Source organism: Halichondria panicea, chromosome 5, assembly GCF_963675165.1.
Source record: "Halichondria panicea chromosome 5, odHalPani1.1, whole genome shotgun sequence".
Classification (NCBI taxonomy): Eukaryota; Metazoa; Porifera; class Demospongiae; order Suberitida; family Halichondriidae; genus Halichondria; species Halichondria panicea.
In genome coordinates this window covers 784,733-808,705 of record NC_087381.1, presented here as the reverse complement: position 1 = coordinate 808,705, position 23,973 = coordinate 784,733, and the positions used below count along the sequence as shown (strand labels likewise).

Genomic DNA, 23,973 nt, shown 5'->3' with positions numbered 1-23,973 from the left:
TTCTTGCTCGTTTATCCCTCTTGTATTGTTTAATAGTTAATAAGTCGTAGTAGTTTAACACTGTGATCGCTATACCTTACCTGCTACATCAAGACAGGAGTAAAAAAACAAAGGCAAGTGCAGCAACAACTCGATGTTTGTGACTATTAGATTAATCTAAGTTTCTGGCTCATTGCTTCTAGTAGATGACTATGCTACTCAGTTTCTAGTTTCACTGGGTATTTTTAGCATAATTTACTACTAGTATAGAGTGCTAAAATCGCTTGCAGGCTTTTGACTTGGCTGAATAGCTACTGTTAATGTTCCCTGCAAGTTTCCGTATATCTCTCTATGCACACACATTTCCTCCGTAAACCATTATGACGCGTGTCCACCTCCTCTGCTTCGTGGGGAGGTGGTCTAGCGCCTGACTTCCGATTTAATAGACAAGTAACAATGCCGATCATCACCAGCATCCACAACAATTTACCAGCCCCACCCACTTCATGAATTAATAAGCATGATTGCACAATAATTATAGTGAAAACATGGTATAGTTCATGTAATAGTCGCACAAGGTTGGGCTAAAAATATATAATATTATAATAGGTCGGGTATCTTTTACGCGAGGCTATGGAGCCTCTACTATGCCAGATGGGTAGGGAGCTGGGGGTTGTTCGTTCTCCAGAGAGCAGGCAGCCGCAGCCACTTGATTGGATTTAGATGATCCAGTCTTCTTGTAGTAGTACAAGTGGCACAGAGCCCAGCCGGTGCCGAGAAACAAGATGATAAGAATGAGAGGGACAGCGGTGGAAACGCCCACTATAACACCGACTATTGTGTGTTTGGGGAGGTGGGCAAGACATTGTTAGTACAATGAAAGTTAAATGCAGAATTGGATTGAAGATTAGAAGATTAGAATGAAGGCCATTGACTTATGTGTTATATATAGTCACAGTATACTATAATAACTAGTGTTCAAGCTGGCGCTGTGCTAATGCCTCTCCCCATGTTTTTGCTTTCGCTCAAAACTATTAGAGTGTTATAATTATTAGTTTCTATAATGAATTTTATATTAATTAAAGTTAGCTTATCATTTTCTCACACATGGGGAATGTGAGTATTGTAGCTAACAAAAAGCTAGCGCTTTAGTGCAAGGCTAACTCATAATTATGTTGAATAGAAAGTTTGTGCGGACAGATGACGCTATGAAAGATTCTGCAACAGCCTTCAATGTAAGTCAAACTAGCCATAACTCGAGAAAGAAGCTTTAGTTTGCTAATCCACGGAATCAAAATCCAAGAGAACGTGGCTAGAAACTGTTAGCTTTCGTCGCATTGCAATCGTTGAGCAGTTACAGCTGGAACAGACACACGCACGCACACACACACACGCACACACACAATTACCAGCCTCGATTACAAACACATCTATGGCGGCTTGTACTCGAGTCTGAATGTTTTCCACCCACGCATTACGTAATTTGTGGATTGCATTCCGCTGGGACAACTCCGTGATAAATAGCTTAACATTCCCTTTCCCAAAAGAAAGGAACTGGTTTTCGATGTACCCCTAGCTGAATGGTGACTCACTGTTAGATACTGAATCACTAGCTTCAGAGGAACAGGACAACTCCAAGTCCTCTGAGTGACTGCAGTTATGTGACCCGATATCATTGTGACTACAGAGGAGGAGATACTCGTCACTTGCTGTGCACTGTACATCGTCCAATAGAATCGGCAGGCTGCTGCTGGATCTGCAGGAAAAATATTAGAGCATGCAAGTGCCAAAAACATTTTGTAGGGAAGTCCAATTGCAGAGGGGCTTTTTGCTGCTTTCGACCCAATTCTACTTAAGCAAGCATACTTGATTTGAGAACAGCTTTATATCATAGTAAATCTTCGGTCATATAATTTCCTACCAGTAAAGGACCTTTCTAATATGGCACCAATATTGTGGTGATATTTAATCTCCCACTAAAGGACAGCCTCTTTCTTTCTTTATAAGTGGAAAAAAGTGGCTGCTCACAGAGTAACTTATAAACCTATACGACTGTATGCATACATGCTAGTAATTAGTACCGTACACATACGTAACTTACGATGTAACATTTCCAAAGCTGTTTGAAAATAAATATCCCAGTTGACGACAGGCAAGGTCAGCTGACGTCTGGTTAAACAGGTGATTACACACGGTCCCCCACACACCCCCAGCGTACACCTCCAGTAGACCAGTAGATACGTTCTGACCAGTTGATCCCAGCCCTCCATTAGACCTTAGTCGCACGGAACCCTCTACATGCAGTGTAGAGAAAATGGATGACACATGCAACGTAACATGCTTGCACAATTAACCACTACCGTATATAGCGGGTAATTTTTGTTGGGTAAAAAATTCGTTATTTTCGTGGGCAAGCTGACCTCCACAAAATTTTAACGTAGGTGTGGCTTACCGGAACGTACAAATGCAGTGCAAAAGGGATTTCTTCTGTGTTGAAGGAAGTTGATGAACATGGTGAGTTTCAAACCAAAATGTACACATGTATTACCCTAATTGCAGATGAGATTTGTAAGCAAGTATGTGCGTTGAAGGTGTATTCAATTTCAGTGGGGAAAGGACAGGCAGGCAACGAGAGAGACTAACCGAAATTTTTACTCACGAAAACCACCATTTTCCAGATAAACGAATTTTTTACCCCACAAAAATTACCTGCTATACGGTATAAATTATTACTATAGGTCACTATTCTATACACATGCACCATTTAAATATTACAAGTGAGTTAAAAAGGGTTACTCTATATAATTATATATGTATTATATATAAAGAGTATAAAAACTTTCGCAAAAAGACCGTTAGAAAGGTTTTCGCGGAACAAGCAGCCTTTTTTGCAGCATATTAAATTCGTGGATATACCGTATATCTTCTAATTTATCGGACACTTCTAATTACTCCAGACACTCTTTTGGGAAATTTTCGTTGTTCTAATACAACGGACTCTCCAGTGCTTTAATATTACATTTGTTCTAAATATCCGGACAATACCCTTGAAAAGTTGAGTTTCATTCATAGACGGCAAGTAAGACTTAGAGTGCTGCAGTTAGATAGCTTTGAGAGCTAGTTTTAGATAGCTAGTGCAACTATTCAGTCGTACACTGTTCTATTAAACTTAGCTAGCTCGCATGCAGCTGCTTGCTTGTTCTAATTATTCCGGACACTTTGCATGCTCTATAAAAACCTGTTCCAATTATACCCGGACAATTTCCAAAATAATTATTTTTTGCTGTCCGATAAATTAGAAGATATACGGTAGTTATAAATGTTCGCAGTCACATGCATGCGAAAATAAAACCACGAACATTTACACCCTTGAATTATACCCGCTATAATTAAGGCTACATGTAAGGGAATTCCCCTTTCTTATATACACGCACCTCCAAGACAGACCAGTGCTACATCATCACTATGGCTACAGTCATGGACACCAAATGGTCCAGAGGCACACTCGGCGATGGTCTGACTTGGTTCTGAACTACAGTTGATATTATCAATCCAGATGGGGTCAGAACCTTGTCCAAAGCTGTGTGTGGTGTGAATGGGGGGAATTAGGGAGTTGTTTGTGAATTGTGGCTACAGACTACAGTTGAATGTAAAAAAGCTTTATTTATGTTTATTAGCAAACATAATGTGAACTTAATCCCTGTACAGTGAAACCTGTTTAGATATACATGTAGTATATCGTATAGCACGAAATTTTCGAGACACTTATAGCTATTTCGTGGAATGGCCTCTAAAAAAGCATCATTACGCTGCACGTGGAATGACTGCATGCTTACCAGAAGCCATACCTTCAATCTTTGCACGTTATATAGCAGATAATTCTAATTAAAAAAACAATTTTCGTGGACTTTGTTTTCGTGTAGGATTGTTAACCCACGAAATCAGCGAAAATTTCGCACTATATATACGGTAGTCATCCTTGGGGAGAACAACAGTGGCTGTAATATCAACGAGGTGGCTTTTTCTAATGCAACAGAGACTTTATAGGGCCCAATAACCTGCATGACTGTAAACACTTGGAGAGGGTGTTCTACAGGTGTTCGTTGTGGTTCGACCCCTCCGAACCTCTTCGAACTACTAGAGAACACCCTCTGTATTATAGAAGATGCATGGTCTGCCCACAAGGCAACCACAATTCACTATAGCTAGCTCACTGAAGATCCCCAACGTTCCCATAATAAAGATTTCCCAGAAGCCCAAGTTGTTTGCAAGCCCTCTCTGCCTCAGTTCGTTCAAATCCATGATCACAGACTGTCCCCCACTGGTTGTTGATATAGATCTCCAGTCGACCAGACAACGGACGAGAGTCACCATCAGTGTTGAGTCGAATGTCACCCTCTATAGCACCTGAGAGTGTACATTAAGGATTTGCTGCATGCGTACATTTTTATGTATAAGCCGCATGCAGACGATAACTGTAATTAAAATAATGCAAGCACACAAGATCTATCTAGTTTTAGGACTATACAGAACTGTAAAATGTGATTAGAAATGTTGGAGTGAAAAACTTAGCAGATGCTCTCCCCCAGCCCCCACAAAACTCACTTTCTTGGCTGTACCGTGTGCCCCCACACAACACTGCCAGATAGTTGAATGGACCGGCTATGTTAATAGGGAATAAGGAGTAGGGACAGTCGGACACTCTGCTCTCAGACCCATTACAGCTAAGACTGCTGACCACACGAGTAGAAGTACTTGTATAATATCTGTGTATACATGGTAAAGCAAGACAACGTATGGTTGTCAAAATAAGAACCGAAATCCATCAGAATATTTGATGGGGCTATATACTTTCAATCCTCAACACACACACATAATTGTCCACCTAGTATGTGGTATATAAGCTATATGTGACAGGCTCTGGGAAAACCAGACTATTGGAGCAGAATTTAGTATTGAGCTAGCTACAGCTAAATTTATGCCTATACAGTATAAAATCTCAAATAAAATGTTATTGGTGTATAAGTATCTGCAGTCCTTCTACTACCTCTCTGTAAAATCTGATGCTCTAAATCCAACTCTTTCCATCGAAACGCTTCGTCCAAACTTTTGCTATTACCGTATTTTTCCTAATTGAGCAATCTTTGAGAGGCGTTTTTCTCGATACTACATTTTACGGCTTCGAGTTTCTAATGCGCATAACTCGGGTATGAAACTAGGTATGTAAACACTAAGCATATCATTGTCTAGGCGATGCTCTGTTCTATCATTTGATATATTAATCACCAAAATTTTAGCCTGCTCCAATAGTCTGGTTTTCCCAGAGCCTGTCACATATAGCTTAAAGGTGGTTTTTGCCTATGTAGAGGTGGTTATAATATGTAGTGCCGACCAGTGCTGTGGGCACATCCCTGACTGCTTTCGAGCTCATACTATAATTATACTCAAGAGCAGATAAGAGTGAGAGTGTTGAACTGCTATAGTAAACGCAGAACCGCATTGCTAAACTCAAGCCATCATGCACTGTTTAGCGTCAGTGGCGTATCCAGCTAAAACAAAGGCAAGTGCAGCAACAACTCTAATTTTGTGACTATATAATCTCAGTCTCTATATGGGCTTTAAGCTAACTGTTTATCCGGGAGCTGGTGAGCAGCACTATAGCTACATGCATGCATTCAGATTGAAAGCTAAAGCTTTTGCATGCACATCTAGAGATTGAGACCACACCTTAAAAACGTTGTGGCTTTCGGTGCGTGTCAACATCTTCGCATGCTCTCAGCACCCTCCAACTACATTTCCTAGAAACACCATGCACTGAGCGTTGTGAGTAAACTGCATGTGGTCTGTGCATGCATGGTTTTAACTGACCTGTATCAGGCACTGCGCAATCAGCATGTGCGGGGGTTTCTGAAAGTGTTGTTAGAATAACTACTATCTAGGACGACGATATGTCACCGGTCAATACTTTTATCTACCCTTGACTCCATCCATGTATATAATTATACTCACCCCAAATCTGCCACACTACCATAATACAAGCCAGTTGGAAAGCCCAGCTGTCGACAAATAACGTCCGTATCTTGAAGCGTGGCTGAGGTCACGGAGATTGTGTACCACACACTATTTATATCGACTTCCACACGCCCACCCATTCCTCTAGTATGGCCATCGAGACCTATCAGTCTCACATTTTCATCTTCAGTGCTCACTGTTATATCTGTGTGTGTGTGTGTGTGTGTGTGTGTATGTAGAATATGAAGGAATGCAGGGGCAGGGTGTCATACAGGGGGGAAGGGGGATATCTTCCCCCTATAGCTCCAATTCCCCGGCCCCCCCCTTTCAATTATGACTGAGTGTCCATATAGCTGGGTATTGAAATAACAGTTGACCTTTTTTTAGCAACATTTTCTGGTTACTTTCCTAATTTCCCCCCTCTACTTCAAAATCCTGTATGACACCCTGAGGGGCATAGACAACGAAGAAACTGTAGTTGCTGGCTGGGTGTGTGTGTATATGCATGTGTGTGTGGATATGAAGGAATGGAAAGATGGTCTCTTTAGGGAGGTCATGCAATAGTGTGAGCTTTGTAGGGACAGTATATGTATGATGACTATGTTATGTCGTGCACCATTGTCATTATTGGCAAGGCAACAAAATGTTCATGCCTTCACCTTCAAGCAATTCAATTTCAGACTGCAGTAGAGGCCAAGTTTATGCGTAGTACTCTGCATTTGTTTTGCAAGCAAGCAAAACAATCGCGTTTTGGTGCATGTGCAATGAAGCTTGCAATAGTGTGTTGAATGTACATGCACCAAGACCAAAACCACAGCATATATATAATAGTACGTGCATATAGGCGGAAATGGGCTTTTGCGTGCAATAATCAGCTATCTACGCAAACGGAACACAAACTTTAAATTGGCCCCCTCTACTGTACTTACTTTGGCAGGTGGGTTCGTTATTGTTCCATGTGTTATCACCCTGGCACGTGCTGGTGGTGGATCCCGACAGATCGAAGTTAGTGTCACAAGAGAATGTGGCTACTACTCCAACACCATACCCGCCATTGGTCAGAACAGCGAGGTCATACGATATGCTACCATCATTAGGGGCAGTCAACGGGGGACAGGTTGCTATGCATGAACAAGTTTAGTGAATCAATAATTATAGGCAGCTGTATACATGTCAAGCTAACGTTTTGTGTGTGCACGTTTTGTAAAGTATGGATACGTACAGACAATGTATTGAGAGTGTATACGTGATATAATACCTTAACCACATACTGTACAGACAGTCATGCATTAAATGTGTGCCACACATCACAAGGATCAGTATTTATTCATGTGTACTATACGGTGGCACCTTTGTCATTGTATCTTTATAATTATTCAACCAGGAGTGCAACGTTTCAAGACTACTTACCTTGGCAGGTGGGTTCGTTATTGTCCCATGTGTGGTCACCCTGGCACGTGCTGGTGGTGGATCCCGACAGATCGAAGTTAGTGTCACAAGAGAATGTGGCTACTGCGCCAACACCATACCCGCCATTGGTCAGAACAGCGAGATCATACGATATGCTACCATCATTAGGGGCAGTCAACGGGGGACAGGTTGCTATGCATGAACAAGTTTAGTGAATATAGGCAGCTGTATACATGTGAAGCTAACATTTTGTGTGTGCACGTTTTGTTTAAAGTATGGATACGTACAGACAATGTATTCTGAGAGTGTATACGTGATATAGTACCTTAACCACATACTGTACAGACAGTCATGCATTAAATGTGTGCCACACATCACAAGGATCAGTATTTATTCATGTGTACTATACGGTGGCACCTTTGTCATTGTATCTTTATAATTATTCAACCAGGAGTGCAACGTTTCAAGACTACTTACCTTGGCAGGTGGGTTCGTTATTGTCCCATGTGTTATCACCCTGGCACGTGCTGGTGGTGGATCCCGACAGATCGAAGTTAGTGTCACAAGAGAACGTGGCTACTACGCCAACACCATACCCGCCATTGCTAAGAACAGCGAGGTCATACGATATGCTACCATCATCAGGGGCAATCAACGGGGGACAAGTTGCTATGCATGAACAAGTTTAGTGAATCGGTGCATCAATAAAGGCAGCTGTATACATGTGAAGCTAAATGTTTTGTTTACAGCATGGGGATATGTACAGGCAATGAATTCTGAAAGTGTACATGATACGTATTTAAATAGTTCTACGCGCGCCCAGGCTGATTTATTTACTGCAAAAATAGCAAAACAGTCATTTGAACATTAGGAGACAGCCAAGCTTGCTCTCACAGCCTCATAATATGCAGTTAGAATAGTTGCAGGTATAGTAGAGCTAGCTAGCTTAGCAAACTAGCTAAGCTATCTACACTGTACTGTATAGGTTCAGCTGGAAGCAATAAACTTTGACCAGACCCGCCCATCACTATGCAGCTGCTGCAGTTTGCTTATGTTTAAACTAGTCTACCTCCTCAGTCAAGTCTTAGTCGGCAACACTACAGTCTACTTGTAATCCTCTATACCTCTAAGCCACAGCCTTGACTAGAAAGTACAGACCAAGAATTTTACTGCAGGCCTCATGAACATGGTTAGCTAGCTCAATTTCATTGTGTGTATCACATTGTCAAGATGCTTCATATCAAATCTGCTGAGGAAGTAAGAATAGTGCCTGAGGGAAGTAATTATTAATTATACTTGACATCGCCTAGCTAGGATACAGTAAATAAAATACCTTAACCACGTAGAGTCAGTAATCGATGTTTGGGCCAATAAATTATCAGACGAAATATCGGTGAATTATTATTTTAGTGAAATCTTGTAATTCCCGTAAAATTCCTAAAAACAAAATATTTTAGCTGTGGGGGTTTCTATAATTAAGCATGATTTAATATTGATTGCTGAGGCCAATGGAAAAATGTTAAAGTGCCACATGTAGCCGAGCCTATCAATATACAGTATCAAGTTGCAGCTCCCCCTATTAGCTAGCAGTTCTATTAGACAGTCGATTTGATTGTTTTGATCGAAGTTACATTGTTTTGGTTTGAGCAGCTCTATACTTCAGACAAGGAAAATTAACCCTTGGCCATTGTCTGTGAGAGCACCACTTCTGATTTCCAACTCTCCTGTAGATTTGTCCGATAATTGATTGGCTCAAATATTCATTGCCGACTCTATTGTACGTATACAGTCATACATTACACATCACAAGGATCAGAATTGGTACTATGTACTATGGTGAAAAAAAACGTCACCTTCGTTATTGCTCAACCCAGAGTGCAATATAAATGACATTTCAAGACTACTCACGTTGGCAGGTGGGTTCGTTATTGTCCCATGTGTGGTCACCCTGGCACGTGCTGGTGGTGGATCCCGACAGATCGAAGTTAGTGTCACAAGAGAACGTGGCTACTACGCCAACACCATGCCAGCCATTGCTAAGAACAGCCAGGTCATATGATATGCTACCATCATTAGGGGCAGTCAACGGGGGACAGGTTGCTATGCATGAACAAGTTTAGTGAATCAATATAGGCAGCTGTATACATGTGAAGCTAACGTTTTGTGTGTGCACGTTTTGTTTATACGGTACATACAATGAATTCTGAGAGTGTATGTGATATACCTTAACCACGTATTGTACAGACAGTCATATTAAATGTATGCCACATCACAAGGATCAGAAAATTGGTAATATTTATTTACGGTGGGAAGAAAATAATTATTATTATCTTTATATTCAACCAGGAGTGCAACGTAAATGCCATTTCAAGACTATACTTACCATAGCAGATGGGTTCGATGTACCATGTGTTGTCACCCACGCACGTGCTGTTGGGGGATCCCGACCAACCGAAGTTAGTGTCACAAGAGAACGTGGCTATCGTGCGCACACCATACTCGCCATTGGCCAGAGCAGCCGGGTCATACGATAATATGCTACCATCATCAGGGGCAGTCAACGAGAGACAAGTTGCTATGTATGAAAAGTATAGTGAAGTAGTAAGCAGATTAATATGAAGCTGAATAACATATCCTTAAACGAAAAAGCTTGAAAACACCTGAAACATGTAGAGTAAACAACCGATTATCCACACGTTCTATTTTTGATAATCGGTTGTTTACTCTTGAAACATGAATGTGATACGACACTTGGCCTATATTTGATTCTTCACACAGTCTCGCCAAATGTATGTATGTGCTTGTACACATAGATGGTAGGTGCTGCTGCATGTTAAGCTACTGTATATAGAGGTAGACTCACTACAGGACAACTCCAGGTCTGAGTTGCTACAGTTGTGTGACCCGATACCGGTGTGATTACAGAGGAGGAGAAAGTCATCATTTGCTGTGCACTGAACATTGTCCAATAGAATCGACAGGTTGCTCGATCTGCAGGAAAGAAAGGGTGTGGTCTCCAATCTAGCATCAGTCACAGGAGGGATACAGTATAATAGCTGACTGTGCGTGTGTGTGTGTCTTGTCTATTCCAGCTATATATAACTGCCCAAAGGTTTCAATGCAACGCAAATAACAGCTTTTATAGACTTCTAACCACGTTCTCTTGGATTTTGATTCGTGGATTTGCAAAGTAAAGAATTATGGCTAATTTTATTTGCAGTGAAGGCTGTTGCAGTCTGTTCAGAGTCTTTCATAACATCATCTGTTTGCACAAACTTTCTATTTAACTTATGAGTTAGCCGCACTAAAGCGCTAGCTGTTTGTTAGCTACAAGCTTAAGAGTCAAAAAAGAGCTGTAAAGATGTACTGCCAGAATGCAGCAGCTATGCATTGTGAACTCTGACCTCTTTACAGATCCACTTAACAAGAAACGCACAATGTCAAAACAACGCCATAAATTAAAACTCTTATCATGCATCTATCTATACTAGAATATTTTGCAGGTGAAAAAAACAAGCCAAACCAGCATGAAAATTGACCCTTTGCGATCTAACTATATGTAGTATGCCTTGTGGCAAGAATCATAATTATATATATCGTGTTGTAACTACCACCATACAGCCATTTTTATTGATTTTATTTTTGCGACGTGATTAACGCTTGCTAAGTTCACTTAAATTATGTCTAATACAGACCCTAGAGATCTACGCTTCTATACATCCTTGAAGATTGAAGATTATACCTCTATAGCCATTTAGACTTCTGTTTCGTTAAGCTCCTCTTTCAGTTACATTACTCGTTGCTCAAAAATTATTTGTTCATTGTCAACAAATTGCAAATGCAAACTTATATTTTGTAAAATTAATGTATATACAAAGCAAACTAATGACCTCTCTATAATACACTCCTTGAGCGAAGCAAACATGCTGAAAGGCATATTAGCACAGTTAGGGCAGCTTAAAAGTATTACAAACTAGTATACCTATACATGTACATAACTTACGATGTAACACTGCCAAAGGCGTTTAAAGGAGAATATCCCATTTGACGACAGACAAAGTCAGCTGACGTCTGGTCAAACAGGTCATTACACACGGTCCCCCACTCACCCCCAGCGTACACCTCCAGTAGACCAGTAGACACGTTCCGACCCGTTGATCCCAGCCCTCCAATAATAGACCTCAGTCGCACAGAGCCCTCTACATGCAGTGTAGGGAAAATCTATGACACTATAGATCTGGCAAAATGATTACTTAAACAAAAGTTCTGACAATTGCTACTAACATAAGTCTGACCATGCAATTTAAGTTAATTTGCATTAACAAGTAAGAGTACTTATAAGAGTAACAGTGTTGAATTGAGAGTAACACGACATTTGCCCAAATCTGCATCATTGTTATTTTAGCAACACGTCCCAAATTGAACTGTGATGACGTAGAGTTTGATAAATGCGTTTCCGCGTTCAGGGCTGCATCCAGAATTTTGGATCAGGGGCCGGGGGGAGAATTGGGAAAATGAAAGGGGGGGGGGGTGTAGTCATCAGCAGTACAAATGCCTATTAAAATCTGCCAGATCCTATAGGGGTGGTTGAAACTGTGCCCAGGGGGGTGAAATACCCCCCTCTCCCCTCCCCTCAATGCAACCCGGGCGTTTACTTAACTCTTGACATACATGTACATGCACATGCACTTTTCACCTAGCTCAAAATTGAAATGCAAACCTTATAATAAGTCGATTACAGTATCCCTAAAATAAATATTCCCGTTCCGCACCGTAAAAACGTTTGTATACAAACGGAATGGAAACGGAAGGCCTGCTCATAATAATTATATTGAAAGGGTTGCTCTATATACATACGTACGTCAGTAAGAATTGTGAGCATTCTTTTTTACCAAGAGTACATAAAATGTACACAGGCTAACATGCATTACATTCCATCCCTCTTTCGTATATACACGCACCTCCAAGACAGACCAGTGCTACATCATCACCGTGGGTACACATCTGGGTACCATGCAATTGCTGCTCCAGAGGCACACTGGGCAATAGTCTGAGTCTGATTTGATGAATTACAGTTGATATTATCAATCCAGATGGGGCCAACACCTTGACCAAAGCTGTATGCATGAATGTGGGGGGGAGTTGTTTGTGAATTATGTCTACAGCTGATGTAAAAACTTTTATTGGGTCAAGCGAAGCGAGTCCCTTACCTATATAATTATATAGTGTTCAATGTATGTGCGTGTGTCATGAACGGCCACGCATTTGCTTTTTGTACAAATATTTAATTAAAAGTGTTGTTGCATTCTGTCGGTAGAATTAGCTATCTAAAGTGATATCGCACGCAATCAGTATTATAATAAGTGGGTGCATGGCTGTACAAATGATCTTTTACCAACTTCTACTGAATTAAATGCAAAACGTGCAAAACAAATTTAGCTACCGTATATACCTTCTAATTTATCGGACAGCAAAACACTCTGAGCCCTGCCTGATTCCTCCTCTAAAACTACAGCCACACAAACGGCTAAATATCCACCCATACCCACAGAGCTGGAGCCAGACAGTGCGTATAGTGCCAAGGCTCCCACTTGCACCTGCATGCACTGCACTATATAGCTCTAGCTTGAGAATAGGAACGACCAGCTCTCTTATCAAGTGCCTCACTAATAGTGACACTATCTTTGTACCAAACTATATCTATAATTATAGCTACAGTACAAAAAAAAGCAACTAAACATCCTAGCGTGCACAAATTAAAAAATACAACAGTAGGCAAAATTATCTATATATGTGATAGTACTTAGGAAAAGGGCCCTTAACGCGGGCATTTTCAAATCAGTTTTTATTGTTGAATCGGATAGAGCGTCCTTTAAGCTTCAAAATGATACCAAGATCGACCTCCTAGCTACTTTCTTTCCGGAGATATGTTCGAGGGAACGCTACGAAAGTATTGCAACAACGCTCAAACGTCATGAATAATTGAAGTTCAATTATTGCTTTCCGGGCACTTCCGTATACTCATAAAGCTTCGTAAAAGATGTTCTGGAGAAGACAAGTTAGTTAGATGAAGGCTAGGCGTTCTAGGACTCTCTAGCTAGCTAGTATAGCTATGTAGCTGGATTGCTTGGCACCTAGGAAGGATCTTCGAAGAAATAAAGAGACAAAGGCTCCCGTCGCTCGAATGGTAAGCTCTCATGTCTTGTTATAAGCTTGTACTTATTATCTGTGTAATGTATCAGTCTTATAAAAGATCCCTCACTTGTATGGAGCCTACAGAAGTGTCTCTGTCCTTCATACAACTTAAAGGAAGCCTAAGTGATCTATTATAGGTAGTGTTTCACTTAGTATTCGTCCATATCTATCTAAGGCTTGATCCAACTTATTAGTAGCCTTATAAGAAGCTTTCCTCCTTTAATTTAGTACTGGTATCACTGCCATTGTGCTTAGTAGTAACAGGCCTGATGGGATGGGTGATCACATCATGGAGGGCCCAGGAAACTGCGTGGAATTGTCGTATAACATTTATATTGATGGTTCCCCCAGGTGGTGGTAAGTGTCGGAGGCCTGAGAAACGCTAGTCTATTGGCTAGAATGTAAGTGACATTGATATTGTGTCTGTCTTAACTTACTACTTATCTGTAGGTTGTTATGGAGTGTTTATGAGGACAAGTGGCACGGGATACGTACATCTAAAGAAACATGAGTGGATCTGCGCCAAGCTAGCTAGCTAGATAGCTGCTCTTTCTAATCTATTTCTGTTGCTAAATTATGTTTGTTAAGAAGTGGAGCTATAATATACCTGGCTCCTCTTGATGATTGTAAGTACTGGGCTGATGAAATAGTCCTGTACAAGTTGTCATCTTTTATTTGTTAAAAATAATTAACAATAATAGGGAAATTCCCAGGGAATTTCCCCTCATGTAGACAGTAAATTTCATTGTAAAAAATGAACGTTAGGTGAGTTTCTTCAACGTCCGCGCTTGACCTGTTTAAAGCTTCGTAGAGACCCAAATTTTTACAGGTAGGTAGAGGAAGGGTTGAAGTTAGCACCTGTGAAAAAAAAATTTTTTTGCCCATGTTTTTCATTTCTACTAAATTGGCCTATAGCTTAATTTAATTATTGCCGCGTTAAGGGCCCTTTTCCTAAGTACTATCACATATATCTACATGATCTTGTACCAAACATGTCTGGGAAAATAATATCACAGCTGTAAAATTATCCCCTGACCTTATCCTAGCAGCATGAAAGCAGGATTATATACATTATTATACGTACTTTATACGGATGCCTCATATTTTTCCTACAGATAGAGATTTATGTTTCTGTCTGTAGCTATACTAAATCTACATGCTATAGATACTTTCGGACCCAATAACTAGGCTGTATTATAGAGGGTGGCCTGCTTACACTGTAACAGGGTAACCATAATTATAGAGACAGGAGTCACTGTGTTTACTAGTAGCTCACCGAAGGTCCCCAACGTTGCCATAATAAAGATTTCCCAGAAGCCCAAGTTGTCTGCAAGCCCTCTCTGCCTCAGCTTGTTGAAATCCATTGTCACAGACTGTCCCCCACTGGTTGTTGATATAGATCTCCAGTCGACCAGACAACGGACGAGAATCACCATCAGTATTGAGTCAAATGTCACCCTCTATAGGCCCTGACTCTCCAACTGAGAGTATATTCAGTATTTACTGCTATAACAATTATGTACAAGCTTTTAGGCCGCATGATAAAGGTATACTACCTCTCTAGTATTAGGAAGCCTGTATAAATGTGATTATAGGCATGAAATTAACCAAATCTAAAATTTACTACATACACTCACTTCCTTGGCTGTACCGTGTGCCGCCACACATCACTGCCAGGAGGCTGAATGAAGTTAATACGCTAATGGTGTATGGACAGTCGGACACTCTGCTCTCAGACCCATTACAACCAAGACTGTTAAACACATGAATGGCTTCTCCAGTATATCTGTGTACGTGCAATGCATGTAGGTAAGATCACAGATGTATATGGTTGTGTCAAATTTATTGAGCCGATCAAACAGTGATTTAAGCACACCATCTTATAGAGCTCTACGTCCACAATTTTCTTTTAAAGTTATACAACTTTTGGTGTAAACATAATAAGCACATGCAGCTACTATTTCTATGTCTAAAATTAAGTGGTGGCTTTATTTTTAATCCTCAAATTAATTGCAAAGCACAAATTTGCCACCTAAAATGTGGTTATTTATGTCTGGAGGATAATACCAACCAGTGTACTGGGCACTTCCCTGAATGTATTTGAGCTCATTCTGCACATGTACTCCATTACTCACCCCAAATCTTCCACAATGCCATGATACAAGCTAGTTGGAAAGCCCAACTGTCGACAAATGACGTCTGTATCTTGAATTGTGATTGAGTTCTGAGAAATGGTGTGCCACACGTCCCCAAAAGATACTTCCACACGCCCACCACTTCCTCTAGCATGGCCATCGCGACCAACCAGTCTCACATTTCCATCTGTGCTGCTGCCTGTGTGTGCATGCGTGCGCGTGTGTGGATATAACGGCATGGAAAGGTGCACTGGTCTCTTATAGGGAGATCAATAGTGTCAGCATTGTAGGGACATACAGTGTAGAGAGGTGATCTAAAAAAAGTGTGCCTAAACACGCATAGTATATTTACCTGATGTAAGCATAATTAATGGCTATTAACAGGAGTACATTACAGAAGGAGCGTCTTACCTTGGGAATCGCATCTCGTACAAGTTTGCAAATTATGCAAACCGCTAAGTGCATGGTGATAACCATCTGTGGGCGAGTGCTAATTGAGCTGAAGGTGCACTTTTACTACGCATATAGGTCAATAAGCTACAGCTAGCTATAGCTAGCTATAGGCCTCCCTACTGCCAAAACAAAATATATGTTACTCTAGCAAACTTTCTCTTTACAAAGTAATTGGTATAGAATGCATCCAGCTTAGAGTAGATTACAGTAGAACCTCGATTATCCGGCCCTCGATTATCCGGAACCTCGATTATCCGGCTTGGCAGTTTTCTTTTTAATCAGATTACATAATTCAGAAAATGGGCGTGTCCCTCAAATGCGCATGCGCGTTGCAGCTGTTACCATGGAGACATGCCTGCTTTTCTTTTGCGCATGCGCAGACAACATGTGGCACTGCTGTTCATCAATAAAGTGGGTGGATCAAGGCGTGGTTTATCTATTCGATTATCCAGCATATTCACTTATCCGGCCTGCTTCTGGAACCAAGGTGTCCGGATAATCGAGGTTCTACTGTACCACAAATTTGTGAGTAGCTGTACTTAAATGTAAATATCTTTCGATTGGAACATTTCTAAGAAATTGTGCTGATACCAATATTGGTATCAGCACAATATAATTATGTTGTAGCTTGGTCATTCACCTACACATTAATGTGTAGGTGAATGACCAAGCTACAACATACTCAAAAATGTTTCCATGGAAACATAAGGTGGTGGGTTTGTGGTGATTAATAGAACAACAACAAATTGTTATAGTGGGTAATCGGTTAGAGTAATAAAACAGTAATCTTGTACAGCTAAGGTCCTAGACTTCATCACATAATTGTTCAATGGTTTAGGTATCCTAACCATCCCTTTATGCGTCTTACATATGTTCACAGTGTCTATAAATCAAGATTACTGTTTTATTACTCTAACCGATTACCCACTATAACAATTTGCTGTTGTTCTATTAATCACCATAAATCCACCACCTTATGTTTCCATGGAAACACTTTTGAGTATGTTGTAGCTTGGTCATTCACCTATACACATTGGTATCAACACCATTTCTTAGAAATGTTCCAATCGAAAGATATTTACATTTAAGTACAGCTACTCACAAATGTGTGGTAATCTACTCTCTAAGCTCACTCGTGCATGTGTCACAACTTACTTGTTTTATTTCCAGTGCAGGCCAAGGCTAAAATTTCAGACGCAGGACACTGCTCAGTTGCATCACCATTCTCAAGAGGGCACTCAATTAATCTGTTCTCATTTCCTACGCATGCAACCCTGTACAGAAATGAGGCTAAGGCGCCTCCAGTTGGGCTAGATGGTTCAATGAAACTGCATGTATAAGGAGAAATGACAATATTAACGCTGAGCCAATATAGAGAGGACAGGGATACATACCATCCAATTGGAAAATTTGGGCTGAATAAATAAGTTCAAAGAGGACGTGTTTTGCTACCGGAAGGACAGAGGCCTTGCTAAATACCAATTAATAAGGGGATTTACCCACTCATAAGCCCCGTTTACACGAGGCCTTTAATCCGGGTTGGAATCCGGATTAAACCTAACCGCGTTCGTGTAAATGGCCCTTATCCGGGTTCTAATCCGGATTAGCCAACCCACCTTTGGAGGTGGTTCAGATTGTGTCAGAAGCGGTTTAGCTGTGAGTAAGCACAAAGGGCTAATTCTGAGGTGTTGTACATGTTCGTGGGTGTTTCTAGAGTAAGCCTGTAGCTTCCTATCAGTCCAATGTTTGCGCAAATGAAATTAGTGGTCATTTTACTATGCCCACTACTCAGAAAAATCTGACCCAGATTCAATCCGGATTCGACCCGGATTAGGTGTCGTGTAAACGGGGCTATATAAAGCATACCGTGGTTAGTAAGCGCATGCATATAGGGAAAAGAGCAGACCTCTATGCGCCTATTATCCGGGTGCGCTTATAAAAATTAAACAGTGGCGTATCCAGCTAGGGGCTCAGGGTGCTCAAGCACCTCCCTTAAGCTTTACATTAATTACTGTAACTTATACTGGATAGCTGGAAGCTGAGCCTGCACTGCACTATGAAGTTAGCTGAGCTAGAGCTAGCTTTTATACTCATTGAAGACCACACCTTCAGTTTCCTAGGCATGCGTACTATGACTTATTAAAGCTGCATGCTAGAGTAAGTCGCCGAACTCCATCAGACATCAAAGTGCGTCAGGTAAAAGGGCGTGTAACGCACAAACAAAACAAGACTGATTCAAACTAATTACATACACTAACAGATGGCCATGGGCCTATTATCCAGCGAAAACTTGGATAGGTCAAGTCGCTTCCAGTCCGAGCAGTGATAACTTGAAAAAACTACCAAATGTTTCGATTTGCGCCAGAACGCACCGATCCCCGTTTTTGCCAAACTCCATAGCTATAGAGCTAACTGACTGACACAAGCTGAGTACAATCTAGATAGAGTGCAGTACAGAGTGGAGCAATTTTCCCAGAATCAGGCGACCCTGCAAAGCGGAGCTACACTTGTTTTTTTGTGAGGGTTGTAAAGTGCTGAGTCAGCAATACTCTAGCTATATAACAGCACTGTCCATACCAAATCAAACCGTTAACCCTCCCTCCCCCTTTGCTCCTGTTAAACGTTTTATGGCCAGCAATAAAATACCCATCAGGGCTGCATTGAGGGGGGGTGAGGGGGATATTTCACCCCCCCCCTACATTTTTCATTTGCCCAATTTTCGCCCCCCCCCCCCCCGATCTAAAATCTTAGATGCAGCCCTGTCCATTATTGCACCAGCTGTATGCAAATTAGTCATACACGCATACATGCATGCATGATACTCACCCTAGAGCTCCAGTATATCCGTACTGATCGTAGTCTGAGAACCCTAGTTCACGACAAGCCACAATTGCATTCTCTGGGGTGAAATCTATTCCACACACTAGGTCCCAGCTAGGCCCCACATTATAAATTTGAGCGATGCCAACGGAGACGTCCGTTAATAATAAGTCATCTACTAGCCTCAGGTCTCCAAGAATAGCTGTAGGATATATAGAATAATGAAAGTACCGCGAGTGTTAATGCCTCATGCAGTGGAGGTGTCAAGCTACATAACATCTACTAGCTATTAGCAATAATATACACACATTATATCATGACAAACATTTTGGGCAGTCTAGACACACACACACACACACACACACACACACACACACACACACACACACACAAACAAACACACTACTGTAATGGTAAATCTCGCTTGCGTATAATTTATGCGCACCGAGGCATTAATAGCATACAGCCCCATGCAGATATGCACAGATTTCAAGGTGGTTTTCAAGTTGCTTTTTTTTTAGAAAGGAGCCGGCATACTTGACAGTACAAAGACTCCTAGCTCAGCTGACGGCAAAATCACGGAAGGTGCTCTTCAACACAAGATGGCTATAATTAAGCCTCCACATGCAGGTCAACGGGCGTGATCATAGCTATGCAGCAAGAGATCAATGTACAATAACGATTGTACCTAAGAAGCTGGTTACTCTTAGATGGGTGTGGCCCACGGTGAATGGGTCACGGCCATCTGGGCTGTACTTTACTGTAAAAAAATGTGTGGTTTTGACGCAGAGTGCATGTGGCAAATGTGCGTTTTTCCTGATATATAATTATTTGCCACAATATAGTCACCTTGGTGAAAGTCTACTACTATAATAGATCTACTACTGCTACTGACTCTATCCGAAAGAAAATACAGTAGACTATCGCTATTCGGATTCTCTGAAGTACAGCCACCTCGATATACCACCCTGAACAGAAGACGGCCACTCGCTATTCCGTATAGCTACTGGCCAGTGCTGGAACCAGGGGCGTAGCCAGGGGAGGCCGGACTCATGGTGCTCAAGCACCCCCTTTCTATCTGAGATTGTACACAAAGTGTACCTGATTGTCTAGCTGAGCACCCCCTTCTCTTCCAGATCTTGCTGCAGTTAGCTAGCTATATAATAGTATACAAGCAAAACGAATTGGTCTTTAAACTGTCAGCTTTAGATCTATAGACTACCGTAAACCTCGATTTAAGGCGACACTTGGCATTTCGCCCATATAGCACCATATAAATTCATTTTTTTGTGTACATTAAAACCGTATACTTTTGCAAAACGTAATTATTTAAAAGTGTCGCTTTAAATTGAGTTTTTACGGTAGTTCTCTTTCGTAGCTAAATAGGCTTCTCTATGCAAAAAGAAGATTGGGCCACGCCCAACCATTAATTACGGCATCATAAATAAGAGGTGTGGCTTCCGGTTAACCAAATTTCGACACTGCGCAGCTAAAAATCGGGCGCTTTGCGCCCTCTTTCTTCAGTGAAAGCACCCCTTCCTCAAAATCCTGGCTACGCCCCTGGCCGAACTAAGTTTACAATGTAATTTTATTATATGGCCAGATATGACGCTTTGGGTGTGGTTTGGCCGATAAAACTTAAATAGAGAGAGAGCAGAATTCCTTCATTATCCTCGAGACAAGAACCGCAAATAGTTATTAGATTCGAGGTAAGGTTGTTTTTAAGCCGAGGCTATTTGCTGAAATACAGCCACCTTGCTATTCCGGCCAAGCTGCACTGTTTCCAAGAGTAACCGGATTAACGAGAGTGTGAAGGAGGTTAATATTTGTAGGGTCAATGTCTTATGGTAATCTCGTATACAGCAACATACACACAAATAAACTCATTATAATTATGCTAAAAAACTCATTTTTAAGGCTAAGGCAACACTTTAGGAAGCTATGGTTCACTAGTTGGGCAGAGTTCAACCAACGCTGCGCTCTGGGTTGGGTATCAGTACACTACACGTAGCAGTAAGTTCGACTTGTACTTGAAACCGAGTATGAATAAAAATTATTATTTAATCTTAAGTGGCTGACAACCGCATGGCTCAGGACAATTAGCTATCTGGGATGCTATTGTCCAGCTAGCTAGCTGAGCTATAGTTGCTTTGGAATTCAAGAAAGACCCCAGAACTCTTAGAGAAAGTAAAAGAATACTGTAGCCTAAGATTTAGTACAGGCAAAAATAAACTTTTCAGTTCAGACATCTAGCACAAGGAGAGGTACAACCAGCTATAAGACTACCACAAGGCTTCTGAAGAATCTTTTCGAGACCAAATAATGCACATAATTATAACAGAGGTTTTGTCCTTATTGTTAGCTGAACAAAACAAACAAAGACAAGTCCCAATTAACAAAGATGCTACTGTTCAAACTTCATTCATATAGATGCTAAGATAGACTATGCTTCTTTTCTAGTAGCCTATAGATATCCAGCAGCAGGAGCTGTTTTCTGCATTTTCTGGAGAAATACAGTGACCCAGCTTGTCAGCTAAATTGAGCTGTAAGGTTTCCCACTTGAACGCAGCTATCTGATTGGGCTGCACATTTCTTGCAGTAAAACAAATGTACTGGTACCCAACCATGAGCGCAGCGTTGGTTGGACTCCGCCCAACAAATGGTTCACTTCTTTTGGGAAATTAATATGATTGTCAACACAAGCGCAGCTTTATATTTGGAATTAGATAGTGCCTTGAATTTTACTGTAGCGCAAAACTCTGCTAATACAATAATTATATAGCTAAGTCAAGCTTTATACTGATAATTAATTAAACTCACAATGTGTAGAGGAGCCCAGAGTTATTAGAGCAGCCAAAACCAGCCAGCTTAGTGCACTCGCCATAATTTTTTTTTGTCTCTTTTACAACGGTTGCTAGGATCATAGATGATACAGTACTGACGTGGATGTGAAACGTTTCCGGATTCCGGTATTCTGCTTGAAGCTATCATAGTAACGGGCATATCCGAGGTAATTTACTAGTTTCCGTAAATTAGGCAATTTGATCCAAATAAACGCCGAGGGAATTATCGAGGTTATACCAAGCAGCTGTGTAAGTGAGTTGGCAGAACTGGCCAGAGACAGATAAAAGAGAATCTATGCGATATGCATTAACAGAGAGGATATTGATGCTGCAAGTGTATTAAGCGAAGACAGTAGTAGTGACTGTGAGGAGGTAGAATGAGTAGAGGAAGTACAGTCCAGTGCAAGATGATATTAATTATTATTTTATAGTAGATCTACCCGTGTACCCATGTAATTATATCCAAAAGCAAGTCACTCAATGTTGGTAGCATGCATGTAGATCAAAAGAAGCGTGGCTGACTCATAACACTAGCATGAGATAAGCAAACGAGTGAAAATTGTTGATGATCTGTATACGTGTACATGCATGATAATTATGATAATATAATTTTATAATAGTCTGAGAGTATTAATTTATAGTACACGATAAACTGTTTCTTGATCGTTTACGAAGTGGCTGTGAGAGAGACACATTCCAACTTGCCGGTTCGAAATTCCTATACAAGTGTAGATACACGGCACTTGAAAAGAGGTTGGACGTTAATTGCTGTCTTCACCGATGGTGTTGCCTAGAGAAGTAGCACTCGAGTAGGTCCTGGGATAAATTTCACTTGATAGTATAATTAGCTAACATTTGCCAATTGATATCTTAGCTCAGCGAAAGACAACACTGCAATTTGGGAATGACATGTACATGTACGTGTGAACTTATTGATAGAAATCATATAATTGTAGACAATGTAGTTGTAATAAGAACGTAGCATTAATTTTTGTTTAACATGTACATGGATTTTACATATTTTTCTTGAGGCTGTATTTTTCCAATAACTTTACTGTATGCTTAGTTAATAGATTCTCCTGCTGCATCAATACACGAAGGTTTTCATCAACTAAATATGCAAAAAGTAGGTTCAACAGGTTTAGAAATAATCTCACGCAAAAAGTGCAACTAACTCATGCTTTAGCCCTTTCTATAGCACTTAAACTTTCATAACAGTTGTCAAACATAGATTCTCCTCATAGTTTACAGTGTACTTCAAGTATTACTACTGAATGGTAACCTGAATATTTACTGTCCAAGCCAAAAATCTCACACAAAGTATTTTTACAGGAAAATTTATGCTAAAATATGATATTCTCCCATGAGCTTAGAGAACTAGTCTTACCTACAAGCCCACTGCAAGTATCAATGTGTGCCGGTCATTTTCACCAGTTTTCAGACACGGAACACTGTTTACTACGCTCTGGTTGCTATATAAACATGACAGTTACAGGGTTTCTAACATAATCTGCTCGTTACGATGATAGCTTCAGACAATTCCCGTGGACCCCTCCGGATACTAGGCCGTTTCACATCCACGTCAGTACTGTATCATCTATGCTAGGATCTAGGATGGTTATGTAGACTACGTACAGTAGACATGCGCCAAAATCCTGCAACCTGATTGGCTATTGTTCTGTACTTTGCACTGCTACATGATTTTCTATCTAAGATAAGAACAGGCGCTAGGCAATGCTCATGCATGCATGACGGTGCGGCTGATCATGAGCTGAGACTATAATTATAGTCATCAAAAGTTGATACTATGAATAGACACTAACACGTACTGAACTTGCAGACCCGGCCCGGCCTAAATATTCTTGGATGTAGATCTAATGCGCATGCGCGCTCAATATGTGTAAGAGAATCCATTTTGCAGAATCAGAATCAATTTTCTTCTTTGTTGAGGTACAGTACTTTTCAAGTAGGTGAATCATTCAAAGTTGAATGTTGAAGTGAGTACTAAACCACAAAGCTGATACAACTGTAGGTGGCTGTCACAGCCTGTCAGCGTGATGATGCCCATGGCATGCATGATAATACACAGCACTGACTACATGTGTGGGTGTTAATTCATCTATAGA

At 40.9% G+C, this 23,973-nt stretch overlaps 1 protein-coding gene and 2 long non-coding RNA genes across 4 annotated transcripts; 1 reads left to right on the top strand and 2 right to left on the bottom strand.

The window, feature by feature from the left end:
* Positions 1–498: 498 nt before the first annotated feature.
* LOC135336438 (scavenger receptor cysteine-rich domain superfamily protein-like) lies at positions 499–15,043 on the bottom strand. 2 transcript variants are annotated; one of them, XM_064532230.1, is made up of 16 exons: positions 14,873–15,043; positions 12,363–12,518; positions 11,405–11,600; positions 10,265–10,392; positions 9,785–9,976; positions 9,310–9,501; positions 7,879–8,070; positions 7,402–7,593; positions 6,921–7,112; positions 5,989–6,196; positions 4,585–4,745; positions 4,194–4,386; positions 3,414–3,559; positions 2,081–2,273; positions 1,572–1,735; positions 499–813 (listed from the first exon to the last, which is right to left on the bottom strand). In XM_064532230.1, the coding sequence occupies exons 1-16, from the start codon at positions 15,030–15,032 to the stop codon at positions 611–613; spliced, it is 2,868 nt and encodes a 955-aa protein (XP_064388300.1). In that variant the 5' UTR covers positions 15,033–15,043; the 3' UTR covers positions 499–610. The 2 variants fall into 2 exon arrangements, with proteins under 2 accessions (XP_064388300.1, XP_064388301.1); XM_064532231.1 differs by lacking the exon at positions 7,879–8,070.
* LOC135336640 (uncharacterized) lies at positions 13,400–14,260 on the top strand. The gene is made up of 3 exons (XR_010394858.1): positions 13,400–13,588; positions 13,948–13,997; positions 14,047–14,260. It is a non-coding gene; the product is annotated as an uncharacterized LOC135336640 (long non-coding RNA).
* Positions 15,044–22,442: 7,399 nt separating the features above from the next.
* On the bottom strand, positions 22,443–23,457 carry LOC135336651 (uncharacterized). The gene is made up of 2 exons (XR_010394872.1): positions 23,235–23,457; positions 22,443–22,738 (listed from the first exon to the last, which is right to left on the bottom strand). It is a non-coding gene; the product is annotated as an uncharacterized LOC135336651 (long non-coding RNA).
* Positions 23,458–23,973: the final 516 nt, after the last annotated feature.

Excerpts from the sequence above, each read along its gene's own strand:
- LOC135336438 (XM_064532230.1), bottom strand. The coding sequence starts at position 15,032 with ATGGTGATTCTCGTCCGTTGTCTGGTCGACTGGAGATCTATATCAACA. Across the intron at positions 8,071-9,309 it reads TAACGAACCCACCTGCCAAC|CAACTTGTCCCCCGTTGATT; the intron begins GTGAGTAGTCTT and ends GTTCATGCATAG. Across the intron at positions 7,113-7,401 it reads TAACGAACCCACCTGCCAAG|CAACCTGTCCCCCGTTGACT; the intron begins GTAAGTAGTCTT and ends GTTCATGCATAG.